General features: G+C 39.7%; 1 protein-coding gene across 1 annotated transcript; it reads right to left on the bottom strand.

Moving 5' to 3' along the window:
* Positions 1-5,884: 5,884 nt before the first annotated feature.
* LOC118403701 (thymocyte nuclear protein 1-like) lies at positions 5,885-15,886 on the bottom strand. Its single transcript, XM_035802475.1, has 8 exons — positions 15,701-15,886; positions 14,314-14,435; positions 13,572-13,640; positions 11,839-11,934; positions 9,360-9,421; positions 8,379-8,412; positions 7,746-7,896; positions 5,885-6,690 (listed from the first exon to the last, which is right to left on the bottom strand). The coding sequence occupies exons 1-8, from the start codon at positions 15,726-15,728 to the stop codon at positions 6,647-6,649; spliced, it is 606 nt and encodes a 201-aa protein (XP_035658368.1). The 5' UTR covers positions 15,729-15,886; the 3' UTR covers positions 5,885-6,646.
* Between the last annotated feature and the right edge of the window lie 6,515 nt (positions 15,887-22,401).

Genomic DNA, 22,401 nt, shown 5'->3' with positions numbered 1-22,401 from the left:
CAAAATCAACTGAAACTAGAGTTCAACGAACCCATCTCTTCGCCAAATAATCATGCCTTTATTTAAGACTTTAAGGTCTTATTCATGTATTACTAAATAGCAAATGACTGCATGAACTCACAAACACACAAACATTACCAAAACCAGACTGTGACCTGACAGATGACCTGGTAGCATCCCTGGTCAATCAGAATTTCATGCTTGTCAATTTAGACTTTGTCCCCAGTGTAAGGGCGTCCTTCAGCAAACCATCTGTATAACAGCTGTGTCCATAGATATAGGTCAAAATGAGATATATAGAGCACAGTTTATTTCTGTTAATAAGTTTTGCTGCAGTACCTTAGGAAGCCGCTAGGGGGCCCACTATCATAATTTATCTTCGTTTTCCTGACCCCTACCCACCTACCAAATATTATCAGGATTTTTTCAAGGCTTCTCGAGTTATGCATTCCACAAACAAAAGGACGCACACACTCGGCCCGCTACCGTCCTAACGGAAAATGCTACGTCAACTATTTTCGAACACAACCTTCCTTTCCGCAGCCGCTACTTAAATACTAAATATCATGAAAATCCATACACAGCTTCTTGAGTTATATGCTGTTGGCATGAATTTATGAACTTTCCTCATTAATTATGCAAATAAGCTACTGATTTGCATAATTAGTATTACATTGTATAAGTCATCACTCATTCTATCTACATACCGAAAATCCTGATGATCTGTTTACACGTTCTCAAGTTATCCTCGTCCAAAGTTTGAACGGAAATCGGTGCCTGCAGTTCCCAAAAAGCCGCTAGAGGGTCCAAACTCACAGCACTTACTCTCTGTTTCAAGGCCTATCTACCACTCAAAAATCATGACCACAGCATGTCCAGAACACGAAGTGCCAAAATTAAAAGTTTTGCTGCAGTACCTTAGGCAGCCACTAGGGTGCCCATTATCGAACTTGACCTTCGTTTTCCTAACCCCAATCCACCTAACAAATATAATCAGGATCCATTCAAGGGTTCTCGAGTTATCTTGCTTACAGACAAACGCACTTACATACAAATCCCGCTACAGCACCATAGGTAAGAGCCAGGTAAACCATTTTCGCACTTGACCTTCCTCTCCAAAACCGCTACACACCTACCAAGTTTCGTGAAAATCGCCCAGCTAGATTTTGACTTATGCTGCCAAAAACAAACCGCAAAAAACATACCAAGCTCGCTGCAGTACCGTAGGAAAATGCCAGGTAAACCGTTTTCAAACTTGGCATTCCTTTCGACAACTGCTACACACCTACCAAAAATCACAAAGTTCCATCCACAATTTCTCGAGTTATATGCTGTTGACCTACATACAGACCCAAGTCAAGCAATCTCATACTCTTCTTGGCGAAGAGAAAAAGAGTTTTTAAACATCGAATTACTGAATTGGTCTGTCTTCTATAAAAAAAATTACTTTAGATTTGTCTATCAAAGAAAAAAAATGTAACAAGTGGGGTTCGAACCCACGATCCACGGCTGCAAAAGCAAATCGCTATCACCCAGCGGCTTAGACCAGGCAGCCACGCTGACTCAATTACGTTATCAGGCGTATAGAAGAGCTATTAGACCTGGGTTTGGTTAAATTGACCGATCCATGCATCTATCCATGCAAACCAACCCGTTGAACGAACCTCGATTCAAAGCGTATACGCACCAGCAAAAAAATATGATTTTTCCCGTCTGAGATTGCAACCCTTGATAATAGAATAATTGAACGGACTTTGAGTGTGTATAGTGTAGTACAATTTCATTATTCTATTATCGCTCTGTCATACTTGCCATGCACTATACCGTGAATAACTGTCGAGCAACAAAGCTCATTCATTCCATTACTAAAAAGGCCTAGAAATTACAAAAGAAGAAAAAATATGAGTTCCACGAATCCATACATGCTCTGAATGATTTTAACCTTTACGGCTGAAACATTATGTGTGTTTTTCATTAATCATACAAACAAGGTCCTCGTGGGCATACCTTATTTTTGTTGGGCATCTCTCCACCAAGTTAACAGAAGTAGACAATTCTATCTTAAGACTAGTATCGAGAGGAGGCCATACTAGCATTTTCTGGTCATTTATGCAAACAATTATAAGTCTTCATTTACACAATTTATGTTCAAGGATGTTAACCTCCACGTACGTTCCAAATGCCACAAGAATGAAATTCCAGTCATTTACAACTATATCAGCTAGTTTCTCATTTGCTATGATGATAATGCGAACTATAAGGGGGTTGCTATCACATTAATACTCCAGTAGATGAGTACTGGATCTTTCTTTGGAGAATTAATGTGATAAGGGGGTTGCTATTAATGTGATAAGGGGGTTGCTATCACATTAATTCTCCATATAAGAATCATTGAATCTCTCTATGGAGAATTAATGTGATAAGGGGGCTGCTATCACATTAATTCTCCATATAAGAATTGTGGAAACTCTCTATGGAGAATTAATGTGATAAGGGGTTGCTATCACATTAATTCTCCATATAAGAATCCTGGATATCTCTATGGAGAATTAATGTGATAAGGGGGTTGCTATCACATTAATTCTCCATATAAGAATTGTGGAATCGCTCTATGGAGAATTAATGTGATAAGGGGGTTGCTATCACATTAATTCTCCATATAAGAATCCTGGATATCTCTATGGAGAATTAATGTGATAAGGGGGCTGCTATCACATTAATTCTCCATATAAGAATTGTGGAACTCTCTTTGGAGAATTAATGTGATAAGGGGGTTGCTATCACATTAATTCTCCATATAGGAACCCTGGATATCTCTATGGAGAATTAATGTGATAAGGGGGTTGCTATCACATTAATTCTCCATATAAGAACCTGTATATCTCTATGGAGAATTAATGTGATAAGGGGGTTGCTATCACATTAATTCTCCATATAAGAATTAGATATCTCTATGGAGAATTAATGTGATAAGGGGGTTGCCATCACATTAATTCTTCAGAAGAAGACTGAAAATCCTTTGGCGAAAAAATAAGACAAAGTTTTTTTCTTATCGCTATCACATGTTTTGTAATTATCACGCTATTCATGAGAAATACTATTTTGAGCTAAAAGAATGAGATAAATAGCTTAAGCTTATGTACTTGAAACGCAAAGCCTTGCAACGACTTATTTTACGTATACGCCACACAGATTTCCGTAAAAATATCCAGGGAAAATTCTCATTCAATATTTTATATTGATAGATACCGAGTTATTCTCCGAAATATGTTCCAGAAGTCACCAATCTCCAGTAGTCTGCTGAGCAATGTTAATTCTGGATGACTGTAGAGTTATAACAATCCCGGGAGGGATGTGACTCTTAAAGACCAACTCTGTAAAAATTCACCGGCTTACGCACAGGAACTGGGCGGGAGGGCAACACTCTTACCACCGTAGACTAGCAGCCAAGCTCCCGGTGGTATCCCAGAAGAGTACTCCTGAAGTGTGCATCCTGTATTCCCCACCACGCTCTGTACGACTCTTCAGTGGTGGGCCTATCCCGATGAATGAAAGGCGAGCGGCCCTGGGGTGGTATTGTTGGTCGCTACCGGTGTTTACGTCAAAACACCGATGCATTTAGAAAAGGGGGGCGTGACGAAAGATCTGATTTCTTCTTCGTCATTAACTCAAGACTAGAAAAGTATAGTTTTGGGAGTATGGCTGTGTGGTGTACGTATCATAAATATCGTATATTTGATAGAATGTTCATCCCATTGTTTTAGCTCCTAACATAAAAGATTAAAAAAAAAACACCTGTCCAACAACTCAATATCAAATCTCATTGCCGTAAAAATGAGTCCACGCAAAATTCCCACTTTTACAGTATTTTGTAAAAAGACCTCTATATGTGCATTCAAAGCTATTCCACCGTCATTTCAAAGATTAATATCATTTACGAAAAACGTGCAACCTCTGAAACTAGGTCTTTGCAGGATTTTGGTTTGAAGAGTTTTTGTGCGGATTGTTGGCTTCTCGAGGGCAATTATGGACAAAGACAATAGAGGGCGCTTTTCCACTCCAAGTTTATCAGGTACTGGGAGAGGACTCAATACTTCACGGAGTGGAGCGATTAGGTGCCCTCATATAGTACAGGTCAGTACACACACGGATGTGCGTCAAGCCCCTGTCACACGTATTCAGGGTTGACTACACAATTACATTTTTTCGGTAATACATGGGGTCACACCTGCGTATATATTTAAGTCCGTATGAGGCACGCATGGGAGTATTTGCCTCCACCAGTAGCCTGGTATCCAGCCGTAATATAGCTCGGAAGCTATATTACGGCTGGATACCAGGCTACTCCACCAGGCCTGACAGGTCGTTGGAAAAATAATAGAAATTGGACAAACGTAAATAGGTAATAAGTCAGACGAGTTATTTGGGTCGCTAACCATACTTCTCAGTCAGCTAACTCATCTGGCATGTTATGTATCTATATTTGTCCAATTTTACTGTTTTTCCCATAACCTGAGGAGCCTGGTAGAGACTAAGAGCTTCATACGCACCTCAAACGGACTTGAATATATACGCATGTGTGACCCCACCTTTACCCTTGCATTTTCAAGAATTTCTATGCGGCTAGTCATTTAATAGCATAGCTTCAGATTCATTTCAAATATCATAAAGATCCATTCACAACTTCTCGGGCTATGCTGTTCAAAGAGACAGACAGGCTGACAGACAGACAGACAGACGGCACAGAAAACATAACCCTCTTGGTAAAGGTGATAGAGTTAAAAACACTCACATAGACTTCAATGTTCATTGAAAAATAAAGAGTGATGACTTCTACATTTGTGCTTTAGGCCAATCCTTTACCCTTTAGCCCCGCCCATCTAGACATGCAATTCAGAAGCATAAAAAAAGACGGACATGCATGCAGCAGTAACACTTTCATTGATTGGTCAAAGCGCTAATTGCTATGCTATCATTAGTTGAACTGATAATTGAAATTGACAGTCACTATTGAAATCGCTCGCACCTGTGCGTGATTAGCCCATGCTGATGTTATAATTTCTAACAGTTACAGATATTGACTTATGGCACTTTATTGTTGATTTATGGCGCTTTTTTTTTATCGTTGATTTATTGAAATAAATTTAATATCTATAACATTCATAATTATAGATGATGAATAACTGGCTTGATTTTATTTCTTCATAAGGCCACAACAAGTAAATCTTATGAATGACATCCTTTGCACAATCCAAATTTGATTTGAGAGGGCAAAAAAAAAGATGGCTAGATTTTCAAACTAAATGTTGTAACAAGAATTGAAGTGACAAAACATGGTACCTCAGCCAACCACAACAAGTCTTTCATTTCTGTAGTCAAGCACCATCTGACAATAGTGCGGTAGACTGGCATCACTTACCAAGTTGGCAACTACAGTCATGCCAATATAACATAAATCCATCTTTAACATTTCTGAATTTCCAATATCCAAGAGACAACTGAATCACAGACAAGCGTTTTTTGAAGAGCAAGTTTTTGACATTCTAATTGTCTACAATGATAGATTAGTTACATAGTCACCTATAATTTTGGTCAATACCACATCTGCACCTGTGATTACAAAGGCTGTCAGAGTAGTATTGTATTACTGTAGATCCATTGATTTTGTGAGGACACCATTTTGCAATAGTTGCCTACCTTGTCATGCGTACATGTAGGTGGTTCTCCTAAATTTAGTGTAATGTGTTGTTGGGGGGGGGGGGGGGGGGGCATCATTTAGGCCCTCATAGGGGGTGACCTGTGCTCTTGGCTGAAAACACAAGTCATGGCAGAGCCATCTTTCACCATTCTGATCCAATAGAAAAATAATCACATAAAAGATGACTACTGTAGATGTAACCTTTTATTGAACCTTTTACAATATTTTGAACTTTTATCTTAGTTCTTTGATATTAAAACTCCTGGATTCTTTTTAAGTTTCTTTGCTTACATACAGTACAATGTCATTTGTAAACAAATGACACTAACAAAGACTGAGTGCAAAGGAAACTAGAACATAAAGAGAACGAACTGTAGTTAGGTTGTGTAAAAAGAACTATCTCGATACCGACCCCTATGTAAGTATATAGGGGTGGGTACCATTACAATGTAGAGGTACAAAACCGTTTTTCTTGTTGGACTGGTCCAAAAAAAAAAAAAAATTACAGACCTGAAAAAATCGGTTGATTGGATTTTGGAATGAATAGAAAATGTCCAGATTATATTGGCAAGGGTTTCACATTTTGGCGTTACCGATGTCAGATAATAACAAGAGCAAATTTTGCAATGACATTTCTACCAAGTTTCTACAGTTAAACTTGGAATTTACATGAAGACAGGATTCTAAAATGCAAATGGGAGTTGGATACTCTACCAAATAGATTTCTAACGTTTGTAGAAAATTCTTCTGAGTAACACCAATTCACAAATTTTCATAAACAATTAGGTTCATGCAGGTTCAGGTTTGGACCTAGACCTGATCCTCTGGACCTGAAATGTGCCTGTACCTGTATTTTCTGCACTAGTTACCACCCCTTGTTATACACCATGAAAACAAAAGAAGTTCTGACAAAGATGTTGAAGAGGTAGTCCTTGTGGTACCGATGGCTCACTTCTTCTTACCCTCCAGACTTACGACGAAATCAAACTCCTCTGTGGGCAAAAAAAGATGCTGGAGTTACTTAGATGTTTGGGTGGTGGCTTTTTTAAAACTACAGTCAAACCTGCCAAAGACGACCACCCAGGGGGACCAGCCAAAAGCGGTCGATTCGGTCAGGTTGTCGGTTAGAAGAGTATCTACTCACAACATGCCTGATGCATCCTAAGTTTAAATGGTTTCCGCTGTGTTTAACGGAAAATAGCAATCACACGCACGTGCATCTGCTGCCATCTTTATTTTGGCTAAACTCTAGTTATCATTTGGCTAAGTGCTAGTTATCATTGAAAATCGATGACATCTCAAGATTCGAAAATGATGTGGTCGTTATGGGCTGGGATTTGATCCCAGTTTTTGGCAAGGTGGTGGTTGTGAATAGGTCGCTTAATGTTTACGTCAATGGGGATAATTTTTGGGACCGAGAAAAAGGGTCGTAATGGCCAGGAGGTCGCCTAGAAGAGGTGGTCGCTTGGGCAGGTTTGACTGTATTACAACCTATTAGAACATAACATGTATTTTCTTCGAACTATTGTAGAGTTTGCTTTCACCAAGCATGGTAGAGGCATCTTTGCTGGATAGTTTTAAAAGTGTGACATGTTGTTCAGTGTAATATAGCCAGCTGCTGCCATGCTGCATGCCTGCGAAGCTGGTGTTATTACAAAGGGCGGTTATAGATACAGATACAGAATCTGATACAGATTTTAAAGACCAAGAACCAACTGATGTGGCCCTTTGTTAAGAAATGTAACGCTGGCTCACCTTTATCCGAGGTTAGCCTATATTCGTTGTTTATCAGAAAAAACATATTTTTGGATATGAAGTCGACGGACAGTGGTTTTGAATCGGAACATTTTAAAAATATTGCAAATTTGAAACCACAGTCCGCAGAATTAATACTTCTAAATGTGCTGTTTTTAAAGACAACGGATAAAGGTCACCCACGGATAAAGGTGAACTAGCGTTACCTCTACAAACAAGGTGTTCGTTTTTTTTATAGATTAGCTTGTTCATGGTCCTAAACAGGACTGAAGAAATAGCTTTCAAATGGTACCTTTGGTGACTGGTTGAACAGACAGTCTGGCTCTGGTGAACAGGGCCATGTTCTGAAGAGCTCCCCCTGTTGACTTGTGCTCAAGGTGCAGGGCCTTCAGTTCAGACAGGGGGATGAAACGTTTCAACATCCTCACAAACTTCACATCAACCTGGTGGCAAAACACAGACAGGGCTCAAAATACTTTTTTCTGCATACCTACACTGGTGCAGGTGGCATTGAAAATTACCTGCACCAGACAAATCTTACCTGCACCGCTCTGCATTTAGGAAGTATGGATCATACTAGAATTGTTCAGTAACCATTATTTTATACTTAATGGGTGGTAACAGTCAAAGCAGCTAATACCAAGCCACATGTACCTACACCACAGGACATTTATGTATTATAATAAAACCCAGTACATGGACCAGTGTAGGTTAGGTGCAGGTAGACACCAGAAATACTTGCACAGCTCCAATTTCACCTGCACTAACCTGCATATGCAGGTGGTGTTTTGAGCCATGACAGAGTTGTCATAAAAATCAATATGATTTCATGCAGTTTTGGAAAAATGATGCACTTGATAGATGTCTTTATGGTTACAATGCAATTAGGTACACAAATTTCATATAAGACTGTGGACATACTTACCATGAACCACTTTGGGTTGTCTTTCTTTGATGAGCTGTAATCGCAAATGTGACCATTAGATTTGTATTCTCTAAATATTTCCATACAGACTATGAGTATTGAATTTTTTCCCTATGTTATCACATTATTGCTATGTTTACCCCAATATGAAGAAACACATTGTTTTTGCTGGTGTGTTAAAGTGATTTTGACTCCTCCTTGCTTCTTTATGATACTGAAAATGTAGGAACTGATTCTACAGTGAATGGTTTGTCTAAATTCATTAGGAATATGCATTTGGCTATACTTGAGCATATGATGAAGTGGAACATAGGTACTATAAAGTTCATATCTGTCTTTGTTGTATAGTCTAAATTCTACTACAAAATGCTGTTAACCTTTTATTGCATTTAACGCTAGTTCACCTTTATCCGTTGGTTAACCTATATCCGTTGCTTTAAAAAACAGGGTATTTGGGGATATCACGTTGATGGACGTTGGTTTAAAATTTCAATATTTTCATTACATTGCAGTTAAAAACTACCACCCGTCGAATTGATGTGCCTTAATACACTGTTTTGCCAAACAACGGATATAGGTTACCCCGCGGATAAAGGTAGTTGAAGTATAATGCTAGTTTTCCTTTATCCATGGAGTAACCAATATCAATTGTTTTAAAAGCAGGTTGTTTGTGGATATCATGTTGACGGACGATGCTTTAAGTTGCAATATTTTCAAAATATAGCAGTTTGAAAACATGGTCTGCTTACCTGATGTCCCAGATTAACTTGCTTTTATAAACAACGGATATAGGTTACTCCACAGATAAAGGTTAAATAGCGTTACATTAACTATTTGAGTTAATTAAGTGAATTATATGAAAAGTGTAAACATATGTAACTATTGCATTGGCACCCTATATCAGCTAAGCTGCCTTGGTTTGCCTTTCGTTGCATGTTTGCAATCTCACTAAATTACAATAGGTGGACTTGAACAGAGTACCTGTCATAGTGTGGGTCCTTACTGTCAAACTGGGTGTGATCTGGATAGGACTCTTTCACAATCTGAAATAAACAAGAAAGGGCTTCAGTTTAACTGCATTTTATATCATACCTGAGCCATATCTAACGCTGGTTCACCTTTATTCGTGGGGTAATCTTTATCCATTGTTTTTCAAAACAGCGTATTTAGGGATATCAAGTCGACGGACGGTTGTTTCAAATTGTAATATTTCCAAAATATAGCAGCTTAAACTCACATTTCTTCGGCATTATAGCCCTACTAAATACCCTGCTTTGAAAACAACGAATAAAGGTTACCCCACGGATAAAGGTGAACTAGGGTTAAGTTTTCTCAGAAAAAATTGTTGTTTTTGCTGGCCTACTGGCTGCATTCTTCCAACTTTAGCCAATCAAAACTATCTATTCTTCTTTTTCCCTTTTCAGACAAATATCTTATATACACGCAAGGATTTTATCATGCACATAGGGTATTGCATGTTTGACATATTTCTTTTTCCCCTTTGGAAACATCCTATATTTTCGTCGAAAATGTGGCCTTTTGATAATGGAGTTCAAACCGGGACGTATGTTACAGTAAATCCACACGAGCTAATAAGACCCTCTAGACCTCATTTGTAATTCTCTATAATTATGCTACAAGTCAATTTTGACATCCTGCTCGAAGTGCCTGATAAAAATACATTTCCTGCTCTTGGCTGATGTCTTCAACAACAAATGTATTGCAATTACTGTTGCGAAGTAGCAATTACTAGTGCCAATCACCTGCTGGTGTATCACTGTGGATACAAATTGCTGTCATGCTGCCGGGAATCAATTAGTCTACATCAGGCTTTTAGCCAGGCATGCGTCAATGAGTCATCTGGATGCACTTTTCTTAGAATAACAAGAAATTTGATGCCCCTGGACTCCCTATACTGGGGAAAAAATTGTCTGACAAGCATGAAATTCTGATTGACCAGGGATGCTACCAGGTCATCTGTGGTCACAGTCTTCTACTGTGACCTCTGGAACAGTATTTTTGCCTCTTGGGATACCTTAGAATGCAATTTTTTTAAGTTAAAATCATCAAAAACTCAGCACCATGGAATTCGGATGCCCCCGGACCCCCCTACAATAGTCACTTACCGCGACTCACCAATAAGTTTGGACTCCCTATCATAAAATCCTAACTAAAAGCCTGGTCTACATCACTTTAAGCTAAGGGCACAACCCGCCATACGTGCAATTTGTCTGTACGTTTTTCTTAGGCAACGTCCGCCACGTATTTATGAAAATCAAGGGAGTACATCAACACGGAAAAACAAAGTTTTGCCTGCAAGTAAAGTTCTACGGCCTGTCTGCGTGCTCCAAAATCCGTGGGATTCCCTGCAAGTTCATACAGATGCGGTACTTACCACTTACGGATCATAAAAGATTGCCCACGTTTTGGCATGTAGACAGCACATATTTGCACATACGGCGGGTTGTGCCCTTAGCCCTTGTTACTATTGGGATTCAAACCTAGACCGTTCAGGCTATTATAATATTAGTAAAAACATCTAAACACCACAACAAGTGGAACACAATGTCACCTTTAGCATTCCTACTAAGAGGAAATCTATAAAAATGCTATCTTATAAGTTCTGTAACAGTGAGGTTCAAGCACTATACCAACTGACAAGTCCAGTGGATCTGGACCTTTTGGCCTAGTGGTTAGCGGCATTGGTTCGTGAACAGTGAACTGATATGATCAAGTTTGATTCCTGGGCGCCAGGAGACTATTCTACTCTACTATTCTATTCTACTCGCCTCTTGTTTCATTGTTTCCCATGCTGACTATGTGTGTGTTATGGTAAGGTATGCTGCACAGGGATATCAAACTCGGAGATTCGAGGACGAATCTTAAGAAAAAAAGGTGGAGTGCAACAGTGGGGTTCAACTGAACAATTCCAAAGAGTCAGGACCTTTTGGACTAACGGTAGGCGACATTGGTTTGTGAACTGTTAACCGATTTTGATTCCCAGGAGCTGGGAGACTGTTTCTACTTGCCTCTTGTGTTTCAGCTCTTTTGCAATTGACTTTAGACACATGTTGTTACAAAGACGATACACATGTACAGGGCTCTAGCCAGCGTCCATTTTTCCGTCAATTGACGGAAATTTACTGCATCTGACGGAAAAATTTTAAAAGCAATCCGTCAACCTTGACGGACAAAAATCCTAGGTGGAAGCTACAGGCGGCTGTACACTGTACACTGTACACTGTACACTGTTTGTTTTGCTATTGTTATGATTGTTGACAATGTGTGTCGGCGCTCTTTCGCATTCGATAATCTCATTAAAACCGGTTTTTCAAGGTCTCAATGGCAACATTTACTACTTTGTAGTGTCATAGGGAAAATCAATTTTCGCGATTTTCACGACGATTGGAATTGGCTGACGGAAAAAAAATTCGAGCTGGCTAAAGCCCTGCACATGTACCTCTACTATGCCTGCTATCCCTGGCTCCTTGCAGTTGCTGTGGTAGAAGAAAGCCTTGTGTCCCACTCTCATCTGATCCCGCATGAAGTTACGGGCCTGTGGAGAAATAAATATACTTTATTGCAAGTTCATGCCCGAGGGCTAATTGCAGGTATAAACAAAACGTATGATAAGGAAAGTACAAAGTTGCTAATGAACTACATTCTATAACTATGTTGTGCTACTTAAGTGTTCATTATACTAGTTTGCTGGGTTTGACTTCTTCTTTTTTTTGGGCAGTGGAAGATGAATTTACCCACTTCTACTATAATAAATGTGTTATCAATAGATCAGTAATCTAAGGAGCTTTGGGGGATGTCTCTGTAACTCAAGGTCTCAGAACACAGTTTTTTGCCTATGGGGATTTGCTTGTTTAAGGACTCCGAAGAAAGGAGGTGCAATGCGTCAAAATTTGTACCTCAATTTACCGTTAATTGCCAGTACCCCCTGTAAAATTAATGTGCCTTTTCTATTTACTTCAGATTCACCACAAAAGAAGGCTCTAATAGCACTCATATCACATATGCTCCAGGTTTCAACAATACTGTATTGTGAAGTCTTGTTTGTTCACTTTTCACCTTCAAGTTAAAGGTTCTACCCATCAGGGAAGCAATACTCTGGGAAAACGCAGACTCCTAACGAGGCACGCAAAGTTTACCGATCCCTACAACACGCACGCACGGGACACCCGCCGCCTAACACCCGCCGACCCTCGAACCAGCGTAAGTGGGGCCAGCTGGTAGTGGGGCGGGTGCATAGAGGCGGGAGGGCGCGCGTTAGGCAGGGGACCTGTAACTCTTATTTGCGACTCTTATTTGCGAAGCTTCTCGAGCAGGTTTCCCAGGGTAGGGAAGCAATTACGATGAAGCCCGTTCCATAACCACGAAGTTCTATGAAAGATGCTTTCAGCATGGAAATGAGAGCTAGCCTGGGTACCATCTGGGTAAGTAGTTTGCTCCTATTACATGTTCTTTTCTGCTACCCGTCTGGAGACCTGCACATTCAAACCGTCAGGTAATGAGCGAATTAAGGAATGGGTTCTAGAGTGCTCGTTCGATGACAAAAGACCTCCCACAAGCAGACGAAGGGCTTTTTGGGTGTTGGAACAAGCACTTGAATCCATTCCTTAATTTGCTCTTGTCCAAAATTTGGACGATTCCAGACGTTAAAGTGGGCAAGGTTCCCAGATGGAACAGCAGAGAAGCAACTGTATATAGTGTATACTGTAAATGCAGAAACATTCCCGGTGGATTAATGTTTGCATTTTTTGCGGTGGCCACTTCACCACGAATTCAAAACCACCGTGAACATTTTTCTATGGTAGTAAGAGACTACAGTAAATGGTGCTACCGCAAAACCACCGCGAAAAGTCTTTTTTCCCGCCACCACGAAATTAAATCCCTGCAAACTTAAATGCATTTACAGTAATAAACACCGGAGAAAACTACGCTTGCCAGATGGTACCAAGGCTACTTCAGAGGTGGATTATGGAATATTTGTGGAAGTGGCAAAACATGTCCCTTGCTGAGAAAAGTTGTAGTGGTGGCACAAGTGAGTAAAGTTTCTGCAGAGCATTTGACGTGGAAAGAGCCCTAGCTGTCAACACGATTTGTTTCTATTAATCTTCAGAAAAAAGGGATTTTACCAGAAACCCTGGTTGACTTCTTATGATATCAAATTTATTTACCACGTACCTGGTAGTTCCTGACTCCGTCCCAGCATGCCGTCTGGTTTGGCTCAGCTTTTAACTCTGTGATCCCAAACTGTAGTTGAGAAACAAAACACAGAATACTGTAAACTTGAAATGTTTGTGGTCTTATTAATTATGTTTCTAAATGTAACACATATTGTTTTGCTGCCTACTGGCCTGTTCTTCTTCTTTCTTCTCCCTTTAGCCAATTAAAACTCAAACGCGCGATTTATCATGATGTTTGTGCCCTGCATCTTTATTGTGGTTTGAGTGGTAAATCTACGCTGTCTACGTATTCACTTTGTTATGCCCGTCTTCTATTCTTTCTTTTTTATAGACTCATATAAAATGTTTTCATCTAATGAACATGGCATTGTAATTTCTACACTTGGCTTTTTATGTCTTTTCTGACGATCTTTCCTTTTTTCCCCTACTGAATCATCCAGCATTTTGTGTTTCCTGAATGTTATATATTAAGAAATATAGTGCTCAGTGCACACACACTCAAACATACACACACACATATATACACACACACCACACATACACACACACACACACACAAATACACATACACACACACACACACACACAAACACACACACCACACACACACACGCACACACATACACCACACACACCACACACACACACACATACACACAAAACACCCCCAAACAATACCTCCATTTTAGCAGAGATAACAAAAAGCAAAAAACAACAACAGCAGAGTTTACTGTACCTACCTTCACATCAATGCCTTTCTCAATCCTACTCTCTGGTTCCGACTTCATCAGCCAATGGGAGTAGGTGGGCGTGTCCTTGTTGTCTTGGGAACTGGTCTTTGAGGAAGACTTTGGCTTGTGATCTATGATGGAAATTTCTCATGTAAGCTGCAATTTTTTTCTTTGATATCTACAAGGACGTTATATAACGTCCTTGATATCTAAATACATGTTCAGTAGGGCTACAATAGACTTGGCATGGCATCTATTGATCCATAAGTACAGTTCTATGAGGCTAATCTACATTAACATTATGATCATTATATAGTACACTAACAGTAATGATAACTGGGTGATAACTTTATATATTTCCGACACACTACGCCACTATTGAAAATACCAGATTAGGGTTACAATTTTTTGTTTGCGAACACCAAATTATATCAACTTCTGCCATCGCATTGAAATGTGTGTTTGTGGTAGCAGAACACAATTTTTCGCCTATGGGGATTTCTATAGTTAAGGACCGCAAGGTGACTCTGTTCAATGCCGATAAAATCATAGTAAGGTGCAGTTTTCAAGTACGACAAACTAGTATGTTGAAGTTGAGGGTTGAATCTACGAAATGACTGAAAAGCAAAAAACGTTGTCGTTTATTTAAATTTTGACGCCCTCTTTAAAATAGGGCCATGCGGGGCCATACGGAACTGCAGCCGACTCACCCAGGCAGTCAGCTGTAAAGGTCACGCGCATTTATACACCCAATGGGCAAACTTCACAATCCTACTCATACGATCTGAAAGTCAACTTGTCGTGCTACCATTCAGTAAAGTTCATACCCCGCTGCCTTTCACATTTAAGTGTTTTTAAACGCTTTCAGATCTAGGATGTACTACTTTCTTACCCCTACGTCATAGACCACGGGGGTCGCGTAGAAATACTGTGGGCTGCGACCTTGTGTGTGTGTGTGGGGGGGGGGGGGGGTGTTGGGTGGGTAGAAAAGTATGATTAATGACATGGTGTATTCCGCATCACCCTTGGTCCAAGCTCTCCCGTGGGACAGATCACCCTACAAGTTTTATTCCCCTGCTTTATCCCATTATATTGCCTGCCAACATCTTGGAATGCAAACATTGCAATGCTCTCATTGGTTGAAATCATAATTGACAGTCACTATCTCTTGTACTATCAAACAAGCGGTGCTCTCAGACTATTGTTTTGTCAATATCTCAGTGTACAGCAATAACTCATTGATAAAAGGTAAATCCAGTAACGTTGTGAAATTAGTGAGTCAGAGCTTTTGGAAACAAATTTTACAAAGTGTACAAACAAAATGTTGCACGCCCCCCACCCACCCCCTAATATAAGAAACCAAACTCTGCAATATATTTTGTACACAAAGTCTTACCAATTTTTCTCCGCTTTCTTGGGGGCATTACGAATATTCTTCGTGCAAATCTCCTTCCAAAGAATTGGACTATGACTTGTCTTTGACAGTTCTGGCCTTCTTCCAAAGTGTCTTTGTGGGAAGTGCCCGAACTGTCCGTAATAGCAAGTTTCCCGCGCTGTGAGGTCAAAGGTGAAAGAGCAAATATCCCGATGGCCTATAAAGTGTAGCCATATGTCGGCACGCATCACTGTGTTTCCCATGTCAGAACACATTTACGGGCTACTCCAAGTTTCCTTTATCATCACTATGATAACCACACACTTTGGTGCAGTATTAATCAAAATCATAACAATTTTTCATACAAACCATAGGAACACCAAGAACAGTTCAAAGAACCCAAACCTCCGTGAAATAATGGTGTTTCAGAGAAATAAAATTCTCTGGTCTTAACTTGAATTTTTATACCTACTTAAGTTACAAATGTCATAACTATTGTATCAAAATAATCTGCTATAAAATTATGTCATTTTCTCATCAATCATTTAAATCATGCCAAATTCCATCAAAAGGAACTTGAGTTATAGGTGCGAACACACAAACGCGACCAAGAACAGTACCCCACAACGGAGGTGACCATCCTTCCCTAAAGAAATTATAAAGCATGAATCAAAACTTATTCATTCATAGATACTGATTATCAAAGGGTCTCTGAAAAGTGATTTACGGGCACCAGTGAATGTAGAACTCAGGTCACATTTCCAAACCGGGGCCCGACCGGGCAGATTTCGGGAGCGAAGGCATCAAAATACACAAAATTGAAAAATAAGACTAATGGGCATGAATTATGTATATTTCTAGGTATGCATATTAATTTTTCGTTTTTTGAATGTGACCTAAGCCTAACCAAAGCATAACGGGGAGACCGGGGTTCAAATCCAGACATTGTGGTTGGACCTACATTCGTCATTCGGACGGGTCGTAAAATGTTCCTTGTTCGAGGAGGTGTTCTGAGTGCGTTACAGCAGCCGCATTACTCAATGGGTACCTAATGCATATGGCTGTACAAGGCGGATCATTATTTCAAAGCAGGTGTCCACGAAATACGTGAAGTAACGGCAAACGTTAGATTGTTTACCAAAGGCCTTAGACTTCGTTGACCCATAATTCTTTGCGCTCTTTCGTGTTTTGATTGAGCAGAAGCCGGTTGAAGAGAGAATTTGAGGAGGGCACTTATTTTGCGGGCAGTACAGGGAAGTCAGCTAAGGAAAGGTAGGTTTTTTTTTCGCTCAACAATTTACATTTTAATGGATCTAGCTAGCACACCTATGTATTGTATTTCTCAGAGAAAAACAAGCCTTGCAAGTTCAGAGTTTATCAACCAAGAATTGATGCTTTCAAAATTCGTTTTTCTCTACAACAACTGTACAGTGGAACTCGTTGCCACCAAGTACAGTAGGAGTATCGTATCAAGATAGCTTTAAACATCACTTACAGTTAGATGTGCAAAGGTTAGGTGTGACAGGTGTAATATAACCAACTGCTGCCGCGCCGCGTGCCTGTCAAGCTGATGTGTTACACGGAAGGGCGGTTATACATGTGTACCGGCTTCATAGATATAGATACAGAAGCTGGTGTGTTGTGTTGTACGGAAAGGCGGTTTTGCTGGCTACAGAAGCTGGTGTGTTACGCCGAAGGGCGGTTTTACTGGCTATACAAATACAGAAACTGGTGTGTTACACAGAAGGGTGGCTATACCAGCTATATAGATACAGATACAGAAGCTGATGTGTTACGCCGAAGGGCGGTTATACCGGCCAGCTATATAGATTTAGATACAGAAACTGGTGTTTACGCCGAATGGAAGTTATATAGATGAAGATACAGATACAGAAACTGGGGTGTTACACCGAAGGGTGGTTATACCGGCCAGCTATATAGATTTCGATACAGAGACTGGTGTGTTACGGCGAAAAACGGTTATATCGGCTATACAGAAACAGGTACAAAAGTTGTTGTGTTACACAGAAGGGTGGCTATACTGGCTGTACAGATACAAAAGCTGGGTGTGTTACGCCGAAGGCCAGTTATGCCAGCTGTATATATAGAGAGAGATACAGATACAGAAGCTGGTGTGTTACACCGAAGAACGGTTTTATGGGTTAAACAGATACAAAGCCAGTATGTTACGCCGAAGGGCGGTTATACTGGCAATATAGAGACAGATACAGAAGCTGGTGTGTTACGCAGACGGGCGATTTAATAATATACTCACTGACTGGCTATATCTATACAGATATTTTACTAAGCCAAACAACACAGTACATGCCGTTTTCACAGTAATAGTAGCCTTATATCGCATTTGAAGGTAATAAAAAACAAATAACAGTATAATAGCCTGATCACCCCTTATTTTGTTGAGGTCTTTGTAGAAACAGTACTTTTATTGTCCTTTCAGCCAAAAGTGTTTTGATCTAGATTGCAATACATGGGCTCCACATCTTATGATTATGCATTTTCCCCAATTAAGCCTCTATGATTTGTAATGCTTGTTTTATTGAATTGCTGTATGTCATGAATTTTAATATTGCATGTACTGAAAAACATATACAATTGCAAACTGCGCGAGATCATTATACAGGCATCAACCACGACATGGATGATAGGCTATTTACTTGTACTAAAATGAGTCATTCTCACAAGAAATGTCAGTTTATCTTATTTGCCCTCTAGAAGTATCATTTTGTTTCCTTCGTGTTGATATAAAATTCACCGCACGAAATACATTATTCAAGCCTTTTAAAAGCGTTTTTCATGCTTTACCTTTTTACATGTGTATACATCACAGCCACCTGCCATATCAGCTACTTCTTTACTTATTTCATCTATTTATTACATTCACCTAGAAGGTTATGTTCTCCGTAGCGTTTAAGTGTGTGTGTGTGTGTGTGTGTGTGTGTGTGTGTGTGCGTGCGTGTGCGCGCGCGCGTGTGTGAGTGAGTGTGTGTGTGTGTGTACGCGCGTGTGTGTGTGTTTGTGTGTGTGTGTGTGAATGTGTGCGTGTGTGTGCGTGTGTGTGCGTCTGTGAATGTGTGCGTGTTTGCGCGTGTGCGCGCGCGCGCGCGTGTGTGTGTTTTAGAATGGACAGCATATCTCTAGAACGTATGGACGGATTTTATTGATATTTGGTTGTGACTAGGTTTTGATAAGTCGTTAAAACGATTCGATTTTAAGGCCCCCTGGTTGCTTGTAACTGTACTGCAGCGGTACGTTTGGCTCTATGTCGAGTGCTGCTTTATCATGCCTTCCCACCACAGTGGAAGGCTTGGTTGAATAACTGTTCATTGTCAAAGTGACCTTGTCAAGGACACCGACAAAATCAAAACAAATTATACAACATATTACAGCACCCCCTGCACAATGATATGATATGTAGTTCTATGAAAATAGAAAGATGATAAGTGGCAGCACAAGTGCATACTCAGCCCTGGCGTTTTGCCCAAATTACGGCAACTCTAAAACTTACACGCTTAGTAAGACTTTGAAATCAAAGAAAGTTACCGGCTTCATTACATTGAATTTTCACGTTGCTCTGAATAGACTTTCAGTCATGAGGCCCCGGTAAATATATTGTTTTTCCATGAGTACACCCATGAAAAGATTAGAGTCACTGGGTATGAATTGTCTATTTTTACCTTTATGCAAAATGGAGGTTTAGTGTGTGTTTGTGTTTGAGGATATTTGTGATCAGCATAACTCTAGAACCTCTGGATGGATTGTAATGATATTTGGTCTGTTAATAGAAGTTAGGAACAAAGGTCAAGTTCAATTCTGAGCCCCCTGGTGTGTGATTTTCGTACTGCAACAGAACCTCAAGTTTTTGTATGCTTTGTCTTATTTTCTTTGGGGGGGGGGGGCAGTTATCTCTTGATATAAAGGAGAAGAGTTGTAGGTTTGGAATACCCCAACAGCTTACTCTGGAACTGCAGGGCGATTTTTAAAACAGATTTTGGCCGAAATGATCAAACAAATACATTTAGGTATTTTTTAAACATTATATTGTAATGGTACAGAAATGTAATTTACAAGCACACTGAATATATCAATATAGGGAATGTAGAAGCACAGTGTTTTACTACATATTCTTACAAAACTGTTCAAAGCCTTATGCTATACTTAAAGAGTGTAAAATATACAAGTTGTCAAGAATTTCAATTCTCAGATAAAAAATTGTATGCCCTTTGCCAGCGGTCAACCAAAACAGGGCGAATGTCGGCAGGTTTTTTATGGAAACACAATCTTTTTTCCCAAAGCCTTAGTCAAACATAGCTGATCCAAAGGCGTGCACTGACTGAAGAAGCATAAATTCAACCTCGTAGCTAAGCTTTCTGTAATGATTTGAATTCTGGTCAGACCACTTACGAGTGACTCAAATTGAGGGGGTACTCAGATTCACACGTTTGGATGCCGTCAGGGGATCCGGCTGGATAGTGGAGTCTTACTGGCGGTGAGTAATTGACTCCTCGTGTAAAATAGATCCATGTCATCAATTCTCGACATGTACTGTTTTCACCTCCGTGACGGAGTTTCATCTCTGACGGAGGTAACACTAGTTTACCTTTATTCGTGGGGTAGCCTATATCCGTTGTTAAAAAAAACAAGGTAATTAGGGATACACTATCAAGTCAACGGACGATTCAAATTGCAAGATATTCAATATACGGTTTGAAATCACCGTCTGTCAACTTGCTATCTCCAAATACCTTATTTTTTCTATAAACAACGGATATAGGTTACCCGAGGATAAAGGTGAACTAGCGTTACCAAATTAAATGTTATCGTCATGACATCTTGTAATGATAGTCATTCGATCAAGGACTTTATATGATAATCGTATCAACACCTTATGTATTTCATTGACTTCGTAAAGACTTTATGGATAAGGTCCGGTAATTGGATCCTACTATGGAGCTAAAAATACCTCGTACGTAGCTTAGACCACAGATGTTTTAGAAGCTTTCATTTGTGCGTTATGAAATTGCACACACGCTAGTCGAGTATTCTGTGGTCTTTTATGGTAGCGCACGTAGTTGATATGACCACCATCACTTTATTGGCGGTCGGCAGAATGAAAATACAGCCAAACCTGTTTCAGTGACTACGTATCAACCACTATGACTACTGTGGTCACTTTTGGATGATACCTTAGTAGGGGTGGGTATTGGTACATGGTGCCGGTATGAAACAGGATTTTTTTTGCCGGAAAAAATCAGTAACCTGATTTTTGGTCCGTCATTCGAATATATTTTTTTGGGGAAAGAATTTATATGTTGAGGTTCAAGCTCTTTGTATACTAACAGCAATGCCAAAACAGAAAGAGTCAAAACACAAAAAAAAGAAAAAGTGATGAAACGATCTTTTGTTTAAACATATCTCAATTTTCTTGCTAAACAATAGTTGCATGCACACGTACTTCCATTATACAAGTCGTGTCTTGTTGTGATACGATATAATACAATTGCACGTGTATCACGTGTGAGAGTCGCGTGGCAAAAATGATCAAAAATGGCAGCGCATTGGGCTCCTCTTCTCAAGAGGACGCGGGTTTGAATCCAACCATGTCGACAATCTATAGTGAAAAGTTTAAACTTTGTTCCAACACAAGGGAAGAAACTCACCATAAATTTAATATATGTCACATAAATGTCGACAATCTTGTTCCCTTGGGAAAGGCACTTAACACTACGTTCCTTACTTTACTTAGATGTACTTGGCCGGCAGAATAAACTACAGCAGACGAAAGGGTGGAGAAGGAAGTTCACACCCTCCTTCACCTTTCTTTAAAGGTTAAGTAGAGGCTATATAGATACAGACACAGACGTGCAAAGGCTTCCAGTAGCTGAAGTAGTATCGTCTACAAGGCCCTGAACGGGTTGACCTCTCCCTACATCACTGCAATGTTCACACAGCTATCACATGTTCACACACACAATACCCGCCTCAGGGCACAAGGCGGTCTTCAGTTGCCCAAGACTAAACTAGAATACAGAAGACGAGCCTTTTCATCCTCTAGGGCGGCACTGTGGAACTCACTGCCACAACACATCAAAACAGCCAGAACGCTGGCGACTTTCAAAAACCTTTATGCATTTAACATTGATAAGCAAATTAAATCCTGATTTTAGATTTGATTTTTTTGGTTATATTTCCTGTGTTATATCTCACGTTAAGGTTAAACTTTTAATTTACTCGTTTGGCAGTATGATTTTATGTTATCCAAGTTAATTATGGTTTTGTACTATCTTTATGTTTATTCTACTTAAGTAACTTGGTTTCATAAAACTTTATGTATGATTATGTTATTGAAGTTAATTTTGTTTTGCTGAACTTTATGTATGACTTATGTTAGAGGTTCTCCCCCCAGGGGACTTTGAACAACGCCGTCAGGCGATATTCTTTCACCCTGATTACATAAAGAATAAACAATGAAATGATGAATCGGACAAGAAAGAGAATTATCCAAACCGTATAGCCACCCCGGCTTATTCCTTAGATTATTCCTTACATTATTTCACACGCTACCATTAACTCCCGTCTATAGTAGCCAACAAAGATCTTGAACCAGTCTAGCTCATTGAAGAGCTGCTCTTCTATTGGTCATAATATAGAAGGTAAGCGCTATATGTTTAGTATTTATTTATCCATTTATTAGGAAATGTGAT

Source organism: Branchiostoma floridae, chromosome 16 (genome assembly GCF_000003815.2).
Source record: "Branchiostoma floridae strain S238N-H82 chromosome 16, Bfl_VNyyK, whole genome shotgun sequence".
NCBI classification, from domain to species: domain Eukaryota; kingdom Metazoa; phylum Chordata; class Leptocardii; order Amphioxiformes; family Branchiostomatidae; genus Branchiostoma; species Branchiostoma floridae.
The sequence above is the reverse complement of the archived record's forward strand: the minus strand, read 5'-3'. Positions and strand labels throughout refer to the sequence as shown.